This window comes from Zonotrichia leucophrys, chromosome 14 (assembly GCF_028769735.1).
Source record: "Zonotrichia leucophrys gambelii isolate GWCS_2022_RI chromosome 14, RI_Zleu_2.0, whole genome shotgun sequence".
In the NCBI taxonomy this organism is placed as follows: domain Eukaryota; kingdom Metazoa; phylum Chordata; class Aves; order Passeriformes; family Passerellidae; genus Zonotrichia; species Zonotrichia leucophrys.
In genome coordinates this window covers 14,363,758-14,385,021 of record NC_088184.1, presented here as the reverse complement: position 1 = coordinate 14,385,021, position 21,264 = coordinate 14,363,758, and the positions used below count along the sequence as shown (strand labels likewise).

The following is a 21,264-nucleotide window of genomic DNA, read 5'->3' as shown; positions in this document are numbered from 1 at the left end:
AACTGGAAGCGTGGCCTCCCTTTGTGCCGCAGCGGGGGGAGCCCAGCTGTCCCTCCCGCTCCCAGAGCTCGGCATTCCCTGAAAATTCCTTCCTCAGCCTCTCTGAGCTGCAGCCCCCCAGGTGGGAACCATCCCTGCTGGAGCTGGAGGCTTCTCCCACCTCCCCCTGAGCTCAGAGAATCCCTCACCTCTCCTCCATATGTTGATCCGGCTGCTTCCGAGGAGCACCTGCGCCGCTGTAATTAAGAGTCATTTAGAATTATTGTAAATAATGACTCTGTCTCGGTGGGATAGCGAGGAATTCCAGAAAAGAGCCACAAAATCCGTGATTAACAGCGCTTTGGGGAGGATGGCAAACTGCTCTGGCTGCAGTTTAAGGAGGGGAGGTGAATCCCTCTGCTCCAGGCTGAGTCCTGCCTGGAGGGGAGTGGGGGATGCTCCAGGGTGTCCCTCAGCACCAGGGGACACTCAGGGTGTCATTTGCTGCTGGGATTATTTAGCTTTGCTGGAAAAGGCCTGAATTCCCTTCAGGGGGAAAATCCTCTTGCTACAGGGTTCGTGGCTGATGGTGGTGATGGATAGAGATGGAACAACTTGGAAGGGCTCGAGGCCGTGGCAGTGTCAGGAATAAATTGGGATATTTGCTCCTGGTTTTGGCTCTCCCAGCCTGCCACCCTTCCCAAAGCCCTTCCCAAACCCCTCAAAGCTCATCAGGACCCAAACCAACCCCATGAGCCTGCAGGAACATCCTGGCAGCATGGGGAGAATCAAGCTCAGACTGAATTTCCCAAGCGCAGAGAGTGACCATGGACTGCTCCCTGATGTCTCTTTTGGAGACACTCACCTGGACTTGCAGGTGCAAAACCCCCCCAGCTGCACCCCCAAACCCGGCCATGGCCAGAGAAACGATTTAACATCAGCAGTGTTAATTTTGTTGATTAAATCTCTGCAGCATTAAGCAATTTTCCCCCCCTGGACAGTCTGCAAGCCTCGCTTAAGATCGGAAGTGAAAAGCATGGGCTAAATGCAAGTCATGATTATTTAATTGGATCGATTTCTATTTTGCATTTTTAATGGCCATTCAGTCCTGTCCATTAATCAGCCAGACTCTGCCCCAGCACTCTCCATCCCAGCAAAGCCACAGCCCGCAGGGATGGGGGCTGTGTCCATCTGCGCTGGCCCAGAGCCACCTCAGCACCCCTGGAGGAGCAGGAACCAAGCAGGGATTAAAAACCACCATGCTGAGGAAGGAAACCATCACAGGGGCTCTGCTGCAAGGGTAAATCTCAGATGGCATCGATCTGAAATTCTCTCTGTCACGCTGGGGAGGGAAAAAAGCTTTAAAAAATCCCAAGCACCAAATCTGACGCCATCCTGGGTGCAATTAGCCCCAACCTTAATCTGTCAGAGCTGTGAGATCATACAGGTTGCATGAATGCTAATAAGCATTTGATATTTGTACAAGCTTTCTGGGGATGAATAATTCAATTGACTTCATCCATTAAATTTCCCCTATTAAGTTTTCAAACCATGGCTGGGTTTTAATGGCTGGGGCCACCTCATCCTCCAGACAAGGGGGCTTAATTAGGAATTTCAGCACACCCGGACAGAGCCACAGGAGCTGAAATCTCTGTGGCTCTTTGGGTTTTGAGCAGCTCGTGTCTCTGCTGGAGCCCTGCTGAGCCCCTGGAATAACTCCAGCTCTCACCAGGTGAGTGCTCCATCCTCTCCCAGCGTTATGGTGCTGTCACAGGCTGCTTTAGCCCTTCCTTTCCACAGGGTCAGCCCCTCTCTGGAGGTTGGAAAAGTGCTGAGGGCTGTTTGGGATGGGGGATGTGCAGTGGCACTGATGCACTCCCTGGGTTTTGGCACCACTCACTGATTCTGTGGGTCCCTTCCAATTCAGGATATTCTACAGTTCCACAATTCCCTGGCATCACTGATGCAGAGATGTCACCAGGAGTGTCCCACACCCAGCCTGGGCTGCTCCTCATGCCAGGACTCTTCACCTGTGTCCCTCACTTGTAGCTCAGTGTTGCCTTGGTTTTTTCCAACTGTGGATGTTGGGCTATCCAGTGAAAAATAAATCTGTTCACAACAAGAGGGAGAAAATGCCAAGGACCCTCATTAAGTCACACCACAGGGATGATCCAGATTAATGATTTGAATATTTGATTGAAGTCCCCTGGAGCAGCTTCTTCTGATTCTGCTTTGCCCCACGTGGAGGCACAAGCTGCCGAGGGCCCGTGGCCACGTCTGCAGGCTCTGTTGGAAGATGGCAAACAGAGTTCCCACCTGAGTTATTCCCTAAAAATGCAGCCACCACTGGACACACACAGGAGGGCTCCATGCCTGGCAGAAGAAGGAGCTTTTTTACCCTCCCATCTCCTCCTGCTTTTATTCCTTATGTCCCTGTCAAATCCAGCTGTCCCTCTGGGCACCCTCTCCCCTCCCTGCCTCTCTGTCAATTTATTCTGACTGGCTCATTAATTCATTTTGCTCGTTAACTAAAAGAAATCTCACCAATGATAACGAGTTCTAATACAAATTAATTCTTCAGGGAAGACCAGGCACTTCACAGCTCCTTGGCAGCGACAGCATCCTTGCCCAGCAGGACCCCTGGCATGGGGCTGGCGGCCACATGGACACAGGGATCATCCCTGGAAGTGTCCAAGGACAGGCTGGACAGCAAGCTGGGATAGTGGAAGGTGTCTCTGCCCATGGCAGGGGGTGGAACTGGATGAGCTTTAAGGTCCTTTCCAAGATAAACCATTCTGGGATTCAGCCACAGAACACAAAGCCCACCCAGCCTCACCCAGGTGCCTTCCCAGCACCAGGTAAGTGTATTCAGCAGGAATTACAGCAGGAATGTCCCCCTGGGTGTGCTGCTGTGAGATCCCACTCAGCCCCTGCTGGATTTGAGCAGCAGGAGCAAAAGGCAGGGAAGACAAAGGGCAGGGGAGCTCCCTGCAGCCTCCTGGCAGGCAGGGATGAGTCAACGCTGTGCAAACAACTCTAAAAATACAAAAGCTTTATAGCAGATTAATGACACCATCAAATGTATTTCACTGGCCATTTACCAGGTGTTGATCATAAATATTTGGGATTCAAAATAAACGTCTGTGCTGTGCTACCGTGGTGTTGTTTGTGTCCCTGCCACCCTGCCTGGATCAGCCCTGGGGCTTGAGCAGGTAATGGAGACAAAGGAGCTGCTCCTGCTCCCTCCCTGCAGCACAGGGTGTCCCTCCCCTCTGCTCTCCAGGGATCTGCTGCTCCTGCTGCAGCTGCAGGGGATGAGCCCAGAGCTGGGCTGATGGGCAGGTGTGGGATCTCAGCACCTCAGGACTGAGGTGCCACCAAGACCACCCTTGGGGGGCTCGGGAGTCCTGGAATGTTCCAGAAGTGTCTGGTGGCTGGACTTTGATCCTACACAGGAGACGACACCTGTATGAGGATAGGAGGATTTCACCGGGGTGAATGGTGAAGGGATTAGTTAATTAGAGGGTGAGACACAGGGTTTAGGATTTCTGTACAGGGGGGTTTAGAGAAGTAAGATGGAGGAATTGGGGCGTGTCCTGTCCTTCTTCTTCTTCTTCTTCTCCTCCATCTTCTGTGGTGATGGTGGCACTTTGGGATTGGTCATTACTAAAAGTGCACCGGGCAATAAGGGGGAAAAGTACTGGGGAAAAATGATAAATATTGTACACGTAACAATGGGTATAAAGATAGGTGGCTGTCCGGAGGGCAGCACAGTGTGCTCATGGCTGGCTGCTGAGCAGAGCTCTGTCGGGCCGAGAGAAAATCTTTTAGATAAACAATTAATAAACACCGAGACCGAAAGAAGAACTGAAGCCTCTTCTCGTCCTTTGATACGCGGCTGCCCCAAGGCCACCCCGGGCCTTTCCAGGCCCTCCAAACAGCCGAAAACCGGACAGGCAGGAGGTGCAGCCCCTGCTGGCACTGCAGCCCCTGCCTGCCCTCCCCAGGGCTCATCCAGGGCTGATTCCAGGGAAACCCAGGGAAAGGGCTCAGCACAACTCTCCAGCCTCCCTGGACCCAGAGCCAGGCAGCCTGGGCAGGTCACAGTGCCTGGGTCAGATTCAGGAGCTCCCAGTGACAGCTCTCAGCAGTTTTGGGAATTTTTTTTCCATTTTTCCAGCCCTTGGCTCTTGATGGGAATGAAGCAATCCTAATTCCCTCAGCTGTTCCACTCTGTGCCCCCAGCGCAGAGGTCAGTGCTGCAGGGACACTGGGACACTCTCCAGGAGCTGGGATCCAACCTGGAAGAGGTGACAAGTCAGTGATCAGCAGGAGCCTGTCCTTCCTCCTTTTTTACAGGAATCCTCCCTCCAAACACCCCAGGGAGGATTCCTGTAAAAATCACAGTCCTGGAGAAGAGGAGAATGTTTTAAACAGCCTGGAGAAAGAGCAGCATTGCTAAATAACACCCATGGGGTCACCACCATCCACAAACCTTCATCATGCTTGGAAATCAAACTCTCTGATGGAGCATTAATTAAGTTTTCCAGCAGGATAAAACCACTTCCTTGCTTGGGATTTCACTCTGCTCACAAAGATTAAAAATACAGCTAATTAAAACAAGGCTGGCATGCAAAGAAGGGAGGAATAAAAAGTCCTGCTATGGCTGGGAGGGGACAGAGTCCTTCCAGATGCAGGTACAGATGACTCATGGCTGCTGAATAACCCCCCTGCCGTCTCTCTGCCGTGGGGAAGGTCTCCTATTGCTGGGAGAACTCCTCCAGCAGCTGTATATCACCTGCCAGGCAACAAAAATGTCCTGAAATTGGCTCCAAGGTAGCTGGTAGCCAAGTGCAGTGTTAATTAAACAGCCTCACTAGCTGCTCCAGACAGCTGCTCCAGAACTGCTCTACTTCCCCCCCAACCCCTGATCATTTTCAGTTCAAATGAATTCTTTTCCCTGAAGCATTTCTGAAGGGCTGTGGAGAAAGGATAACATATCAGGCATTCCCTCCCATCCCTCCTGCTTCCCTGTCCCATTCTTCTCTCGGCCAAATTTATTTGGCCTGAAAAACCAAGTTGAAATAGGTACTGACAGAGAACACATCTACTGAAATGTGGAAGGGCTCCCTCCACTCCTCCCACACTTCCCCAGAGGGTCTGGCAGCAATGAACCCCTCAGGGAGAGGGGAAGGCGGCCGGGGATGTGGAAAGGAGGAGAAGGACAAACCACAGCCAGGCTGGGCAGCCTCCATGGCACTGACATGGTGTGTGGGCAAATTGCCTGGCACAACCACGGTCCTGATGGGCCAGCACGGTGTCACCAGTCCAGAACTGTCACAGCACCAGGCCAGAACTGTCCCAGCACCAGGCCAGCCGGAGAAGGAGCTTGTTTACCTTCCCCTCTTACCCCTGCTTTTATTCCTTATGTCCCTGTCAAATCCAGCTGTCCCTCTGGGCACCATCTCCCCGGGTCTGCCTCACCCTCTCCCCTCCCTGCCTCTCTGTCAATTTATTCTGACTGGCTCATTAATTCATTTTGGTCGTTAACCAAAAGAAACCTCACAAATGATAACGAGTTTTAATACAAATTAATTCTTCAGGGCCAGCACCATGTCACCAGGCCAGCCCCATCCTGTCACCCTCACACCGTGGCCACCATCAAAACAAAGTCACCCTCAGCAGATCTCAGCGGGTGCAGCTCTTAGAAAGCCCCAGCACGTCCATCCTTATTTACACACCAAACTCCCCCTTTCCTTTTTTAATTAGAGCGGGATAATTAACGCAGCACCGCGCTGTTCCCTCCTTTTCCCGCCCCCATCCACACCAGCGGTGTGAGGGCGTTTCTCCCGCTCGCCATAATCAACACCCGCCCTGCTGAGGGCACCGCGGGCCCCTCTCCTCAGCGCTGGGGCTGAGCATCCAGAGAGCACAAAATCCACCATTTCCCTCCTTCTCCCTGCCAACACCAACTGCTCTGGCCCTTGCCCGGCAGCATCATCTAGTGGCCATGGCCTCCACACATGGAATTGTAGGATCGGGAATATCCCGAGCTGGATCATCCCAGCCCGTCCTGGGATCCCGCCCGGCTCCAACCACCCCAAACCTCCGCCCTGTGCATCCCTGAAAGCGCTGTCCCTATAGTCCGGCAGCTTTGGGGTCGTGCCCATCCCCTGGGCAGGACGAATCCTCGGTTGGGGTTGCTTCAGGCTGATATTAAATTATTATAATGATAAAAAAAGTTCTGGACACGTGGCGGTGCGGGCATAACGGGGCAGCGCCGGGCGGGCTCAGCGGCTGAGGGGAGCGGGTAGGATCCGCACGGAGACAGCTGTGCCGGGGGTGCTGGGGGTTCCAGAGGTGGGGTGGCCACGTTTTGGGGCGATTTTAGGGCGATTTTGGGGCGTTTTGCGGACCGGGAGCCCCGCGAAGAGAAGCGAAGCGCGGCGCCGGGGAAGTTTGGCCACTGCGCCGCCCCGTCCGTCGCCACGACAACCAGCGCGCCCGCCATGGCGGCGCCCAGCGTGTTCCTGCTGGCCGTGAGCGGCGAGATCGAGAGCGGGGAGGTGCGGGAGAGCCGGGGACACCGCGGGACACACGCCGGGACAGCGCGGAGGGAGGGGGGGATCGCCCTGGCCCGGTCTCGGTGCTGCGGCCGCCCGCGCAGGATGGGAATCTGCTCACCCTGAACCTGGCTGGCCTCAGCCCCAAACCCAACCCATCCTCATCCTGCCCAACCCTGCACAACCTCAGCCCCCAAATTCAACCCATCCTCATCCCACTCAACCCTGCACATCATCAGCGCCCTCATAACCCTGCCTGGATTCATCTCCCTTAACCCATCCGTGTCTTAGACCCTCCCAAACCCATCCCAGCCTCATTCCCCAAACCCATCCCAGCCTCATCCCCCAAACCCATCCCAGCCTCATCCCCCAAACCCATCCCAGCCTCATCCCCCAAACCCAGCCCAGCCTCATTCCCCAAACCCATCCCAGCCTCATTCCCCAAACCCATCCCAGCCTCAGCCCCCAAACCCATCCCAGCCTCATTCCCCAATCCCATCCCAGCCTCATTCCCCAATCCCATCCCGTCTGTCCCAATCTCGCTGGCACATCTGCCCTCAGCACCCTGACTCGGGCAGATCTCACCCCCAGAAATTCCCAGTGAATTCCCAGTAATCCCTCCCTCTCTCTCCCTCCCGCAGTTCCCGGGATTCGATGACCTCTACTGCAAGTTCTCCTTTGTCTACGGCCAGGACTGGGTCCCCACGGCGGTACCGCCCCTGTCCCCACCCCGTGTCCCGCTGTCCCCACCCCGGGCTCGGCCCCAGGCTCACCCCCTGCTCCCCGCAGGGCCTGGAGGAGGGAATCTCGCAGATCACCTCCAAGAGCAGCGTCTCGCCCACCACGCTGGTCTGGAACTTCCCCATCGACATCACCTTCAAGAGCACCAACCCCTTCGGCTGTGAGTGCTGGGGGGGGTCTGGCCCTGGTGCCAAAGCCCCCCCTCACCCCCATTTCCTTGCAGGGCCCCAGATTGTGCTCAGTGTCTACGGGCCTGACTTCTTTGGCCACGATGTGGTCCGGGGTTATGGAGCTGTGCATGTGCCCTTCGTGCCAGGCAGGTGAGTGCCAGCCTGACCTGCAGGGCTCAGACACTTTCCTGAAACAAAAAAATTCCCAAAAATCTCCTCACCGTGCCCTGTCGGTTCACAGAGATTTTCTAGCAGAATTCTTCCATCATTAAATAAGTTTTGGTCATCCTGTAAAGCTCAAACTGGCCTGGAAAAAGGCCAGATATGAAGGTCAGTTCCTCACACAATAAATTCTCATTTATTGGAGGATGGAACAGAGGAAGATCTGTGGTTCCTGTGCAAACAAAGCCTTTCTGTGTGAAGGGAAAATTCCTGGTTTGTCAGGAATTCTGTGCCTTCATAAATATAAAAATCCTGGGTTTTATTAATTCCTAAGGTTCTGGGCTCTCCTCTTTGTTTCAGGCACAAAAGAACCATTGCCATGTTTGTCCCTGAGTCCACCTCGAGGCTGCAGCAGCTCACCAGGTAACAATTAATGACTTTCATTCATTAAGGAATTAATTTCTCTCCTGTTCTCAGCCACAGAGGCATTTGCAGCCACTCAGTGGTGCAGAGGTGTCACTGCTCTGTGCCATAACCAGCTTTGTGTTCTGTGGGTAAAAATCACATTTTCAGGTGATTTGAAAAGCTTTCATAAAGCTATTAACAACAATTAATATAATATAATATAATATAATATAATATAATATAATATAATATAATATAATATAATATAATATAATATAATATAATATAATATAATATATTTCTGTTATACACTATATTATAAATAATATAAATATTATATATTCTATTATCTATATTATATAATATTATACAATGATATATAATATAATATAACAGACATATTAATTACCTGCTAACTGCACTAAATTACTGCCTGAATCTTCTTGGGCCTCTTTTGGAAGGACAGCCACAGGAAGAGCAAACCCATGAAAAAACAATTCCCAATCCAATTTTTTTTTAAGAAATTCAAGAAGAATTTTTCAACAATATCTTTGCCACAGAAAGATTCTTCTAACCCAGAAAAAAAATTATTTAACAAAATCTATATGAGACCAGTTGCATTTTTTTTCCTTAAGGCAAAACTGACCTTTGATTGAATTAAATCAATAAAGAGAATCAGGTTTCAAAACCCTCCTGGCAGTCTCACTAACATCCATCTCATAGCCTGGTTCAATCTCAGCCACCCAATTCATTATTTTGTAGTTTGCATTCATTATTTTGCAGTTTGTATTCAATGATTTTATTTTGCATTCATAATTTTGTATTTTGCATTCAATTCATATTTCAAATTAATTACTTTGTACTCAATAATTTGTATTTTGAATTCAATAATTTTGTATTCAATTATTAGTATTTTGAATTCAATAATTGTATTTTGTATTCATAATTTTGGTTTTTTGTATTCATTATTTTGTATTTTGAATTCATTCATTTGTATTTTGAATTCAATAATTTTGTATTTTGTATTCAACGATTTGTTTTCTGTATTCATTATTTTGTTTTTGTATTCTTTGTTTCGTATCCATTAATTTGAATTCATTAATTTGAATTTTGTATTCAATATTTTGTGTTTTGTATTCATTAATTTCTATTTTGCATTCATTAATTTGTATTTTTCTCCAAGCTGGTTCACAGGGAGGCGCCCGGAATTCACCGACCCCAAGGTGGTGGCGCAGGGAGAGGGAAGGGAAGGTGAGTCCTGGCAGCTCCTGCCTGCTGCCAGAGAGCTCCACGTGAATCCCTTTCATTAATCTCTAATTAATCTTTAATTAATCCCATCCCCTCCCCTGTGTGCAGTGACCAGGGTGCGCTCCCAGGGCTTTGTCACCATTTCCTTCAACGTGATCACCAAGGACCTGCACAAGCTGGGCTACGACGTGGGCCAGGGCCAGAGCAGCGGGCCCCAGGGGCTGCAGGGCCTGTGAGCCCCCCAGAGCCCCCCAAACCCCAGGGCCTGCACAGCTTCTGAGCCCCCCAAACCCCAGGGGCTGCAGGGCCTGTGAGCCCCCAAACCCCAGGGGCTGCAGGGCCTGTGAGCCCCCCAAACCCCAGGGGCTGCAGGGCCTCTGAGCCCCCAAACCCCAGGGGCTGCAGGGCCTGTGAGCCCCCAAACCCCAGGGGCTGCAGGGCCTGTGAGCCCCCAAACCCCAGGGGCTGCAGGGCCTGTGAGCCCCCAAACCCCAGGGGCTGCAGGGCCTCTGAGCCCCCCAAAACCCCAGGGGCTGCAGGGCCTCTGAGACCCCCAAAACCCAGGGGCTGCAGGGCCTCTGAGCCCCCCAAAACCCCAGGGGCTGCAGGGCCTGTGAGCCCCCCAAACCCCAGGGGCTGCAGGGCCTGTGAGCCCCCAAACCCCAGGGGCTGCAGGGCCTCTGAGCCCCCCAAACCCCAGGGGCTGCAGGGCCTGTGAGCCCCCCAAAACCCCAGGGGCTGCAGGGCCTGTGAGCCCCCAAAACCCCAGGGGCTGCAGGGCCTGTGAGCCCCCCGAGATCCCCCCAAATCTCCAGGGCCTGCACAGCTTCTGAGCCCCCCAAACCCCAGGGGCTGCAGGGCCTGTGAGCCCCCAAACCCCAGGGGCTGCAGGGCCTGTGAGACCCCAAATCCCAGGGGCTGCAGGGCCTGTGAGCCCCCCAAACCCCCAGGGGCTGCAGGGCCTCTGAGCCCCCCAAAACCCCAGGGGCTGCAGGGCCTCTGAGCCCCCCAGAGCCCCCCAAACCCCAGGGGCTGCAGGGCCTGTGAGCCCCCCAAACCCCAGGGGCTGCAGGGCCTGTGAGCCCCCCAAATCCCCAGGGCCTGCACAGCTTCTGAGCCCCCCAAACCCCAGGAGCTGCAGGGCCTCTGAGACCTCCAAAGCCCTGGGGCAGCACAGGGTCTGCAGGGCTTCTGAACCCCCCCAAATCCCCTGGACCCCAGGGGCTGCACGGCCTCTGAGCCCCCCAGAGGGGCTACAGGACTCCTGAGACCCCAAAACCCCAGGGGCTGCACAGTCCCTGAGCCCCCCAAATCAAATCCCCTGTACAGCCCCTGAGCCCCCCAAATCCCTTCTGAGGAAAAGGAGGAGCTGCTCCAACTCAGTCACTCCAAAAAACACCAGCCTGGGAGGATCTTGGGTAACAACCAAGCCTGATCCTCCCAGCAAGGCTGAAGTGTTGTGGGAATTGATGTTATTGGTAACATTCAGTGTTTTATTGATGATTATTGTATTTTATTCAGTGTTTTTAGGGGTCAGGCTGTCTCAGAGGAAGGCCTGTAACAAAATATTTTTATAGCAGCCTTTTGTACACCTTTTTATAGAATTAATGACACAGAAAGTTTCCAGCTGTAGCAGTTTCCCTGCAGTTAAAACTTTGCAAACCCAGTTTCTCTTTAGTGATTTTTTTTTTGCAAAGGAGGAATTGAAATTATTGCACCTTGCAAAAATGATCCTGTGAAATGCATCCCCCTCTAAGCTTATTTAGGCTGAATAAATAAACTCTGTTGTATCAATGGATTCATTTGTTTTTCTGCTGATAAAGGAGTTTCTTTGTTTGTGCCAGGATGTTTTTAAGCCCTAAATCATCCGAGCTCTGCTAAACTTAAAGGTAGAAGAGAAAAAGGAGTGTTTCAATGCAGTGACTAATTGCTGAGTCATTTTCCTGTTTAATTTTGGGCATGTAACCTCTTGTGTTTGACTGCAAATCCCAGGAGAACGACACCATCTCCCTAAAAGGGAACTACCAAGACCTCCAAGTGTAGAAATCCCAGGAAAAACACCCAGGCATGAACCACAAATCCTCCAGGCCACAGCTCAACAAAACACCCGGGCAGAGATTGTTCTGATCCACAGTGGGATGGAATAAATTTAATTTCTGAGATCATAAGGTAGCCACTAGAACATTGCTAGGAGCAGCAGCACCTTTAATAGGACATAAAAATACTTTTCCAAACGTTTTTAAGGATAATTTTTTATTATCCTTGAAACGTTGACTTGTTTTTGTTGACTCCACACTTCAGTGGAGTTGTTTTGGTCATTTGTAATCTCTGAACTGAGTCACGTTGGAATCCAAATCCAGAAGCATTTCCTGTTGGCTCAGAGGAGATCTGAGGAATTTTGTTTCCTTTTCAGCAGTTTGGGAAGCAGGATAAATACCAGAGTTTGAAAGGCTTGGGAGGCAAACACTGAACCTCCTGCTGCTGCTGAGGGGAGGTTAAAAACAATGAAAAGCAAAAATCCTGAACTCCGTGACAGGATTAAAGAACCTTGAGGTGTTTAAGCTGCTCTCTAAGCAGATCCCACACTCCTACCTGCATTATTAGGATTTTTGCCTTATTTTCTCTGGGTTTAGCTGGATTTTGGGGTGGTTTGGTGCTCCTCGGTGGCTTGAGCACATCTGAGAGCTTCACTTACCTTCCTCAAGGGCTGGGCAAGTTTCCTGTGAGTGTTTCCCTCAGGGCATCACCCAGGGGCTGATGTTTGCAGTTTGCCAAGCTCAGTGCCATTGATATCCCTCAGAAACTTCTCCCAGAAATGGCCCTGCTGCTGCTTTCATCATTTCCTAGTTGAAATCTTTGCACCTGGGGACAACCTGTGAATAAAGATGGACACGACACCGTGAGCAGGGAGCAGTGACAAGGAAGGGATTTAGGATCCCTCACGGTTCATGGCAGTTAAACCCTGGAAGCAGCAGTGCTTTAAGGACAGCCAAATCCCAGTAAAACCCAGCAGCAGAGGCTCACCCAGCTGGAACACCCTGCTCCTTTCCTGGTTAATCATTCTCCCTTCTCTTCAAACCTGCTCTGAAATTCCCAACCCCACAAGAGCAGCACGAGGCTCTCAGTTGGAACTCTGCTTCCTGCCCCTGAAATCTCTCCCAGATGCTGAAATTGGTCATTATCCTCTGAATTCCAGATGGGCAGGGGGGAAAAAAAGATAAAAATCTTCCTGGAGAGCGAGTCCTGGCACAGGAGGGGCTCAAGGCCATCACAAACCAGGGCCTGGGAGATGTTTGGGGTCTCTGCAGCTCTCCTGGCCTGGAGAGGCTTTGGGTTCACTCCGTGGGAGTTTTCCTGCTGTTCCCCAGGGAGGGAGGCAGCCAAGGACAGGGACTGAGCAACAGCTGGGGATCAAACCCTCCAGGAAAAGGAGAATCACTCGGGCAATCCTCAGGAATTGGTATTTACCGCGTTCCTCCCGAACAGCAGCAGCAGCTCCTGCCCTCTCGTGGCTGCTCCCAGCCCTCAGGAAAGCGCTGGAAGTGATTAATAACGATTAACTCCGAGGCTGATGAAGAATTCCGAGTTTTTGCCGTTCCTCCGTGGAAGTGGCTCCGTGCTGGCTGCCCTGGCAGTCAGGGGGCAAACACATCCGGGGCTGAGCCGGGATCTGAGCATCCACAGAGGCTGCCAGGCTGCCTCACACCAGCAGCTCTGGGGCAGCTGGGAGTGATCTCCATCTGAAAATGAGATGGATTCAAGCTGACAGCAGCTTCTCCCCAGCACCAGTGTCGGGCTGGGAGCAGGAGATCTGTGAAATGCTCCAAAGGAAAAAAAAAATAGGGAAAAAAATCAAACAAGCACAGAGCAGAAAAGAAGAAAATTGGGGATTTAGCTCCAATTTTTGACAGGTTTGTAGTGTTGTGTCCCATTTGTGCCACTGGAGATCTGGGGGGGTGAAGGCCCTGGAGCCGTGCTGGGCACAGATCTGGGGGTCACAGGACAGGACAGCTGTGGGGGAGCAGTGGCACAGCCAGGCTGGCACCACAGCTGGCACATTCCCCATCCCGGGGAACAGCAGGAACCCACCCTGGGCCTGGAGAACCCACCCAGGACACCTCCAGGGTGTCCCTCACACCTGAGCCCCCCAGCTCCAGTTTGGGCTGTTTTCCAGGCCATTTTTGGGATGTTTTCCATCTGAGCAGCCACCAGCTCCACTCTGGGATGTTTTCCAGGCCACACAAGCAGAGCTGGGCAAAGGCCACCCCAATCCCACCCTGTCCCCTCCCAACATCACCCTCAGGATGCACAGGGGATCCCTGAGGGCTTTTTCCATCAGCTGAGTCCTCTGGGACCCAAACATGGGGGAGCAAAACCCCCAAGTTCTGAGACACTCGTGGATATTTGCAAACTCAGGAGGCACCTCCACTTTTGGAAGCAAAAACTCCCAAACCTGCAGCTCCCACCCAACTCCAGTGCAGCCCCAGTGGGTTTGGGAGCACAGGACAGCACAAATCCCTCAGAACCCATCCTTGGGGCATGGAAAGCAGGGCTGGGCCCGGGAGGGAACAACAGGAGCTGCATTCCCAGCAGGATCTGAGGGATCCAGCCTCGTCCTTCAGAGGGAAGAGCAGCAGACACATGGAACTGCTGAAGGTGCCTATTTTTGGCTCCCTATTCAGGCCAGGATATTTAAGTACCCAAATTCACCTCAGAGAATATCATCACTCCATTTAGTGCCAGACTTGCTGATGAAGATATTAAAAAAGCAGAAAAAAAAACCTCCTCCACCATCACCCAACACAACCCCAGGCAGCCCACGGACTCCAGGGCTGCTCCAGCACAGCAGAGCTGGCTCCTGGAGCTTGGAAAATCCATGGATTTCATTCCATGGCCACAAAAACCCTTTAGGAAGAAGGCAGAGCTGATTTTCACATCTTCTAGGGGAAGAAGGACATGAAGATGTCTGATGATTTTATATGGCAGGAATTACTCAAGGTGGTTCAGCTGCGGTGCTGTGGAGAATTCCAGGAGGGCTGGGGATGGATGGGTGGGGTTGGGAGGAAAGTTTGGGAGTTTTGAACATGAGGGTTCATAAATCCCACTGGTTCCCTGAAATGCAGCCTGCAGGGTGTTGCAGTGCCAAAGCCAGAGCACGAGATGGGCCCAGCCCTTCCCCACAGCTCCATGAAAAGCAGCAGAAAGGGCAGAGCTGCACCCTCAGCCCAGCACAAAGAGGCAACACAAACCTCAGCAAAATCTTAAAGCAGTGTGGGCGAGGGGAAGCCAAAAGATAAATCCTTATCTTCCTCTGCAGAGCAGGCAAATCCTCCTCGCTCCTCTGGAGAGGAAGAGGAAGAGGAAATGTGGGATGGGGGAGCAGCTCTGCAAGGTCAGCAGAAAGCTCAACCACGGGCACAGCTCTGCTCACCACGGGCTGGGGCAGCTCAGGCTCCCCTCGCTCACTCTGCCAGCAGAATTGACCAGAACCCACCAGAATTGACCAGAACCCACCAGAATCCAGTTCCTCTGGACAAGATCAGAGTCCCCACAGCTTCCAGCCTGAGCCATTCCATCTTCCACACAGTGAGCAGATTCAGCTGAAACTGTGCAATTCCAAGAGGCAGGAGCAGAATCAGAGTCCCAGAATGGTTTGAACCTTAAAGCCCATCCACTTCCAACCCCTTCCCCTGTCCCAGGGTGCTCCAGGCCCTGCCCAGCCTGGCCCTGGACACTCCAGGGCAGCCCCAGCTCCTGCAGGGACACTGGAACCTTCCTGGGGCAGCAGAAACCAAAGCAGAGATTTTCTCCCCAAAGCTGCCTTTGCCACAGTCACATCCCCAGCATTAATTAGTGACCATTGATTAGTGATCAGCCTGATTGGCTGCAAACGAACCTGGAGGGGCTCTGGAGAGGCAGCTCCTGCTGCTGCCTGCTAATGAAGTGCCCTTCAATTAACACAGCCGGGATTAGAGCCTGGATCTCCTCCAGGCTGGAAGCAGCCCCGTGATCCACGCACAGCCCAGGCTGAGCTACCAAAGTGGGGAGTGAGGAGTCCCCAGGTGCTGTCCCAGCTCCCCAGCCCTCCTTCCACAGCACCTTCCCCACATTCCTGCCTGCACACAAAGCCAGAGCCCCCAGCGAGGCACTGCTGCCTCCACGGGGCTGTTCCAGGGCTGAAAGGAGGAATTCAGTCACCTGCAACACAACAAATCTCCATTTTTATTGAGTGGGTGAGGTCTCAGCTGAGCCTGAGTTCAGTGAGCCATAGAAACCCCTCCTCTCTCCTGTCCTGGGAAAAGTCCTGGATGCATCCAAGGAATCCACAGCACCCTCACTCCTCCTGCCACAAACCTTCCACCAGCTCACCCCAAACCCATCCCCTTCCTGCCAACCTCCACCGAGCAGGGCCTGGGCGGCAATGGGAGAACAAACACCATGGAGAAGCTTGGAAAAAGCAACACAGCTGGAATAGAAGCAATACAATTTTAATTCTGACCAGTCACCTCCAAACCCCTCGTCTTTCCACTGTTCTGATGGCATCGTTTAAATATCACATCTGTGACATTGCTGGGGGGGGGGAGAAAAAAAAAATGACACAAAGATACAGACATTATGATACAATAGTACAAATGATAAATTATTTATACAGTAAATAATGGCAATAGTCAGCACAAATCCAGAAAAAGCAGCTGGCTCCCGGGGTTATGAGCAGTTTGGGAAATATTGGAACACTTGGAGAGGAAGAGTTGGGTGAGATTCTGGTGGGAAAAGGAAATCTCCTGTTTCTCCCCACCTGTGCAATGTTCAGGCACAGAGCACACCTCCCAAGGGGCACAAGGGGAACAAGAGCTGTCCTGGCTATGGGACTTCCCAAAAACTGAAAACACCACAACCCACCAGGGCTTCCCTTCCCTGCCCCCTCCACAGAGCTGAGTTTCTCTAGAGCATAAAACTGAATAAATAACTGAGCTTATTTAGGGGGAAATGATGCCAAGGAGTGTGTGTTAATTTATTTTTTTTAACAAGATATTTAACACTTTTCTCTTTGGTCAATTTGACCAGTAAGGCTATTTTTGGGCTACTAACATTTTAAAAATCAAAAAAGAAAAAAAAAAAAGCACTTTGAATATTTGCAAAGTGAGAAAAAAAAGGAGAAGAGGGGAAAAATGAAGAAATGGGGCAGAGGGGACACACAAACACCCTCCAGAAATGTGGGAGGATTATCCTGGAGAGCAGGAAAATCATCACAAAGTGAGCTGGACCATTGAGAGCATCCCCAGGCAGGACAGTGACCCCCCTGTGTCACATTTCCCAAAGCAGCTCCTTCTCCTGCTAAACTCAGCTCCTGCCACAGCCCTGTGCCAGGCTGGCATCTGGCCTTGCTCAGTCTCAGCCTAAAATTTCCAGCACCAGAATTTGGGCTGTGGCTGCTCAGGGAGCCTCCTTGGGGTTGGTTGTGCCATAAATGTCTTTATTTCATATAAAAGGGATAAAGTTCTGGGGGCAGTGACAACGATTTGCCATTCAACAGCTTCATTAAGCCAGGGCTCCCTCCCAGAGCAAATTTACAGCGACAGCTCCAACTGCAGAATATTTCAGCACTTTAAATATTTCTTATCAACCTCATCTTGCCTCTAAAAAGTTCCCCAGGACGTGGCCAGGACTCTTGGCTGGACAGACAATGCCCCATCCCACTGCAGTTCAGGGGACAAAGGGACAAACCCCGAGTGCCCTCGATTCCAGAGCTGGTCAAATCCAACTGGGAAAACAACCCAGGAGGAACCTTGGATCAGCTGGGAAAAAGCACTGCAGATCCCCCCATCTGCAGGAATCACACCCTTCCTGCTCTGCACTTCTCAATAGCTTCAACAACAGCAGAAAAAAATCTTTTGCTGTGCTCTGAAAGGCAACATGGATGGGGGTTTGTTTTGTTTTGTTTTGTTTTGAAAGACAGGCTGGGTGTGGACAGCAATCCTCTTCCCTCCTCTATACAAACAAGGATTGGGAATGCTCCTTGGCAATTCCAGAGGATCCCACACCTGCACAGGAACATCCGAGCATTCCACCCCCTGCCAGAGCTCCCCTGACTGCACAGCTCCAGGCTGGGGCTGTGTCCCTAAATCTGAGCATCCCTCAGCCTCCCCTTCCCACCAGGAGGTGAATCCCAGCCCTCCCATGGGATCCTCTCCTTCCATGGAATCCCTTCCTTCCATGGGATCCTCTCCTTCCATGGAATCCTCTCCTTAATGGGATCCTCTCCTTCCATGGAATCCACTCCTTCCATGGGATCCTCTCCTTCCATGGAATCCTCTCCTTAATGGGATCCTCTCCTTCCATGGAATCCTCTCCTTCCTTGGGAACCTCTCCTTCCATGGAATCCTCTCCTTAATGGAATCCTCTCCTTCCATGGGAACCTCTCCTTAATGGAATCCTCTCCTTAATGGAATCCACTCCTTCCATGGAATCCTCTCCTTCATGGAATCCTCTCCTTCCATGGGATCCTCTCCTTCCATGGAATCCTCTCCTTCCTTGGGATCCTCTCCTTCCATGGGAATCCTCTCCTTCCATGGAATCCTCTCTTTCCATGGAATCCTCTCCTTCCATGGAATCCCTTCCTTCCATGGGATCCTCTCCTTCCATGGAAACCCCTCCTTAATGGGATCCTCTCCTTAATGGGATCCTCTCCTTCCATGGAATCCTCTCCTTCCTTGGGAACCTCTCCTTCCATGGAATCCTCTCCTTCCATGGAATCCCCTCCTTAATGGGATTCTCTCCTTCCTTGGGATCCTCCCCTTAATGGGATCCTCTCCTTAATGGGATCCTCTCCTTAATGGAATCCTCTCCTTCCATGGAATCCTCTCCTTCCATGGAATCCTCTCCTTAATGGAATCCTCTCCTTCCATGGAATCCCCTCCTTCCATGGAATCCTCTCCTTAATGGAATCCTCTCCTTCCATGGAATCCTCTCCTTAATGGGATCCTCTCCTTAATGGAATCCTCTCCTTCCATGGGATCCTCTCCTTCCATGGAATCCTCTCCTTCCATGGAATCCTCTCCTTAATGGGATCCTCTCCTTAATGGGATCCTCTCCTTCCATGGAATCCTCTCCTTCCATGGAATCCTCTCCTTCCATGGGATCCTCTCCTTCCATGGAATCCCCTCCTTCCATGGAATCCTCTCCTTCCATGGGATCCAGCCCCTCTCCAGCCCCACAGGGAATTGTTCCACCTCAACACAACTCCAGGAAATTCTCTTTTCCCCCTCTTAAATTAAGGAAAGGCCACCAAGTCTGTTCAGAGGTGCCCTGCAGGCAGGAAAATTCCCTTTCCATGGATTTTTGGGAGAGGCTGGAGCTCCAGCAGAACCCCTGAGCGTGGTGAGGAGTCCAGACATGAGAATTCATCTAAAAGGGATAACTCCCTTGGAAGCAGCCATCCAACAGAGTGCACCTTCCAACAGGAAAAATCAGGGCATAAAACCAAACAAGTTCTGTTTGTACATCAGGATTTTAAACAGCTCCACAAGTTTTACAAGGAAAATAAAACCAAACAGCCTCTCCTGGGATCTTCATCAAGGCTAAAAGTCTGTCCAGTCTGGGGATTGGGAAATGGGAACAAATCAAGGGAAAGGCGACTTTAGTGTTTTTTCTTTTTAATGTAGTCTTAAATCATGTTATGCTCAAATTCAATTCATCTAAAAATAATTAGTCACGAGGATTTGTTTTTTGATTTGCATTATGAATACTTCATTTAAAAGTAAATATTTTAGTGTTAATCTTCCCTTTTAAACTCTCTTTACAGAAACAAAGAGCGAAAACCATAAATAAGAGGGCATTAAAACCATAAAAATGACATTTGCCAATATCTTAATTTTTCAGCCAGACTTGATAAATCTATCAAAACCAGACAGTTAAATAAGAACCACATTATAAAAATTAGCAAAAAAAGGACTATTAGGTAACTCTGCAAACTCAAAATATGAAACTGTACTAAACAAAATATGTGCAAAAGTATACAAGAGTAACTGCATATAGCAAGGTTAAGCCTGAATTAGTTTTAAAGCTTGCCCCGGTGAAACTGAATTCAAAGTTGTCCCACTGTATCTCCTTTTTTTTTTTGCTTTTCTTTGTTTTTTCCATTTTTTTTTCTTTCAACTCACATTGTAAGTCAAATAAAAACAAAATACACATGAAAAAACTTCCAAACGAAGCTGGTACTGGACAAGCACAGAGCAGGACACTCACTCAGCACGAGTGCAGCCACTCACAGAGAGTTCCAGGAGTCCTTAGAGTAGTGTAGGAATTCAACACTGCACACGACAGCACAACTCGAGCATGGTCTTGGGTGTTTTGTCTGGGGTTTTGTGTTATTTTTCCTTTCGAGACAAGCTTGCTGTTGTCAGTCACACCTCAGAGATACCAAAGCAGTGCGAGTTTGCAATGTTTAATGCATAAAAACCAAGCCCCCCTGGGCCCTCCGGGTCGGTCTCTTCTAAGAGTAAGGACTATGGGTGAACCAACAGTCTAGAACTGTGTGTAGTTATGTGCAAAACATTCACTAGCACTCGGAATCTCAGGTCTACCTGACGGGCAGAGGAAGTGACAGATGCAGGGCAAGAGTAACTTCAGGAATCCAGCACATGATCTGACATCTACAAAACAGCCAAGGGAGTTTTCCGGTGGCAGGTTCTCTCTCTCCCTAGAAAGTGTGTTTGAAATGATTAACAAAGTAACAAAAATGGGCAGAATCTAACTTTGGTGAAAAGTCTGAACATTTCACATGATGCTCAACAAGCCAAAGTAAGGTACCATCTGTAGCAAAGACTAGATTTAGATTAACTGGTAAGTAGAGACAACTCTTCAAAGATCATAACTGTAAACTGCAAATCTACTTCCAAGTCTCTCACACACCGTTCAGTCCACACAGGCCACGTTCGTTTCGCTGGAAAGACTTCAGCCTGGAAACACTAAGAAAAGAAAAGTTCCTTTAATTGGGTCTTTATAGGAGGAAAGGGTTAGTTGTATTTGCAGCCTGGGAGGCTGCTGGCGGCATTCCTGTACTGTGCAGAGCTTGGGGCATTGATCCTGCAATGCTCAGCCCCTGGCCCATGCGCATGGTGCCCATGGCCGGCAGCGGGGCCATGCCCACGGGCACGGGGGCCATGGAAGACAGAGGTATTGGCTCCATGCTCAGAGGGGGCACGGTGCTGAACGAGGGGCTGCTGCCCATCACGGGGCTCGCTCGCATCTGGTTCAGGGTCAGAGGCTGAGGCTGGTTCACCTGGAAGGGGTTGATTGGAGTCGCTGCCGTGGCGGCGCCTGCGGGGAGAGAGGGGACAGTGAGGCACTGCCATCCATCAGCACCAGGGGCTGCACTCGTCTGTCCTGGCAAAGAACGCTCCCTGTGTGCATCCCCATGCCCAGAACACCCTGGGGAGCATCTGATCCCCAGTGTGCTCCCTGGAAGCAGCCAGTGCCTCCAGCACCCCTCAGCTCCCACCTCGGACAGCCCTGACTGCAGTCCCAGGCCCCAAATCTGGTTCTCTGCAAAAGCCCTAACCACGACATCCACATCACTCATTTAATGCTTTATATGCTCCTTTACTGCAGAGAGTGAGTTCACATCAGACATTGGGAAGGAATCCTTCCCTGTGAGGGTGGGCAGGCCCTGGCACAGATCCCCAGAGCAGCTGTGGCTGCCCTGGATCCAAAGCCAGCTCGGACAGGGCTTGGAGCAGCCTGGGACAGTGGAAGGTGTCCCTGCCATGGCAGGGTTGCTTTTAAGGTCCCTTTCCTCCCAACCATCCTGGGGTTCTGTGATTTGTGTGCTTGCTCCAAGCTCCCAGCAGCCACCTCCATTTTCGTGTTTCTGGCACCGAGCTGGGACAAGAATTCCCAAAGTAAACAACTTGTTTCCGAATTGCAGCGGTGCTCAAAAAAGCAGAGCACAACTTTCCCAGCCTCTGAGGTTCCCTGGACTGCTGCCAGCCTTGCAA

At 51.1% G+C, this 21,264-nt stretch overlaps 2 protein-coding genes and 1 long non-coding RNA gene across 8 annotated transcripts in view; 1 reads left to right on the top strand and 2 right to left on the bottom strand.

Moving 5' to 3' along the window:
- Window positions 1–6,412: 6,412 nt before the first annotated feature.
- B9D1 (B9 domain containing 1) lies at window positions 6,413–9,878 on the top strand. 2 transcript variants are annotated; one of them, XM_064725798.1, is made up of 7 exons: window positions 6,413–6,545; window positions 7,184–7,252; window positions 7,332–7,443; window positions 7,507–7,603; window positions 7,976–8,038; window positions 9,204–9,271; window positions 9,377–9,877. In XM_064725798.1, exons 1-7 carry the CDS (start codon window positions 6,489–6,491, stop codon window positions 9,502–9,504), a joined length of 594 nt encoding a protein of 197 aa, XP_064581868.1. In that variant the 5' UTR covers window positions 6,413–6,488; the 3' UTR covers window positions 9,505–9,877. The 2 variants fall into 2 exon arrangements, with proteins under 2 accessions (XP_064581868.1, XP_064581866.1); XM_064725796.1 differs by having other exon boundaries at window positions 7,332–7,603; window positions 9,377–9,878.
- Window positions 9,879–11,768: 1,890 nt separating this feature from the next.
- LOC135454065 (uncharacterized) lies at window positions 11,769–15,087 on the bottom strand. Its single transcript, XR_010442023.1, has 3 exons — window positions 14,783–15,087; window positions 12,737–13,008; window positions 11,769–12,141 (listed from the first exon to the last, which is right to left on the bottom strand). It is a non-coding gene; the product is annotated as an uncharacterized LOC135454065 (long non-coding RNA).
- Window positions 15,088–15,740: 653 nt separating this feature from the next.
- Window positions 15,741–21,264, bottom strand: part of EPN2 (epsin 2) — a 53,004-nt gene continuing 47,480 nt past the window's right edge. For 3 of the 5 annotated variants that reach the window (XM_064725539.1, XM_064725541.1, XM_064725540.1), the window contains one exon: window positions 15,741–20,587. In XM_064725539.1, coding sequence (XP_064581609.1) covers window positions 20,268–20,587 — 320 coding nt within the window. In that variant the 3' untranslated portion in view covers window positions 15,741–20,267. The remainder of the gene's footprint in view (window positions 20,588–21,264) is intronic. The other 2 variants (XR_010442001.1, XR_010442000.1) reach the window with 2 other exon arrangements.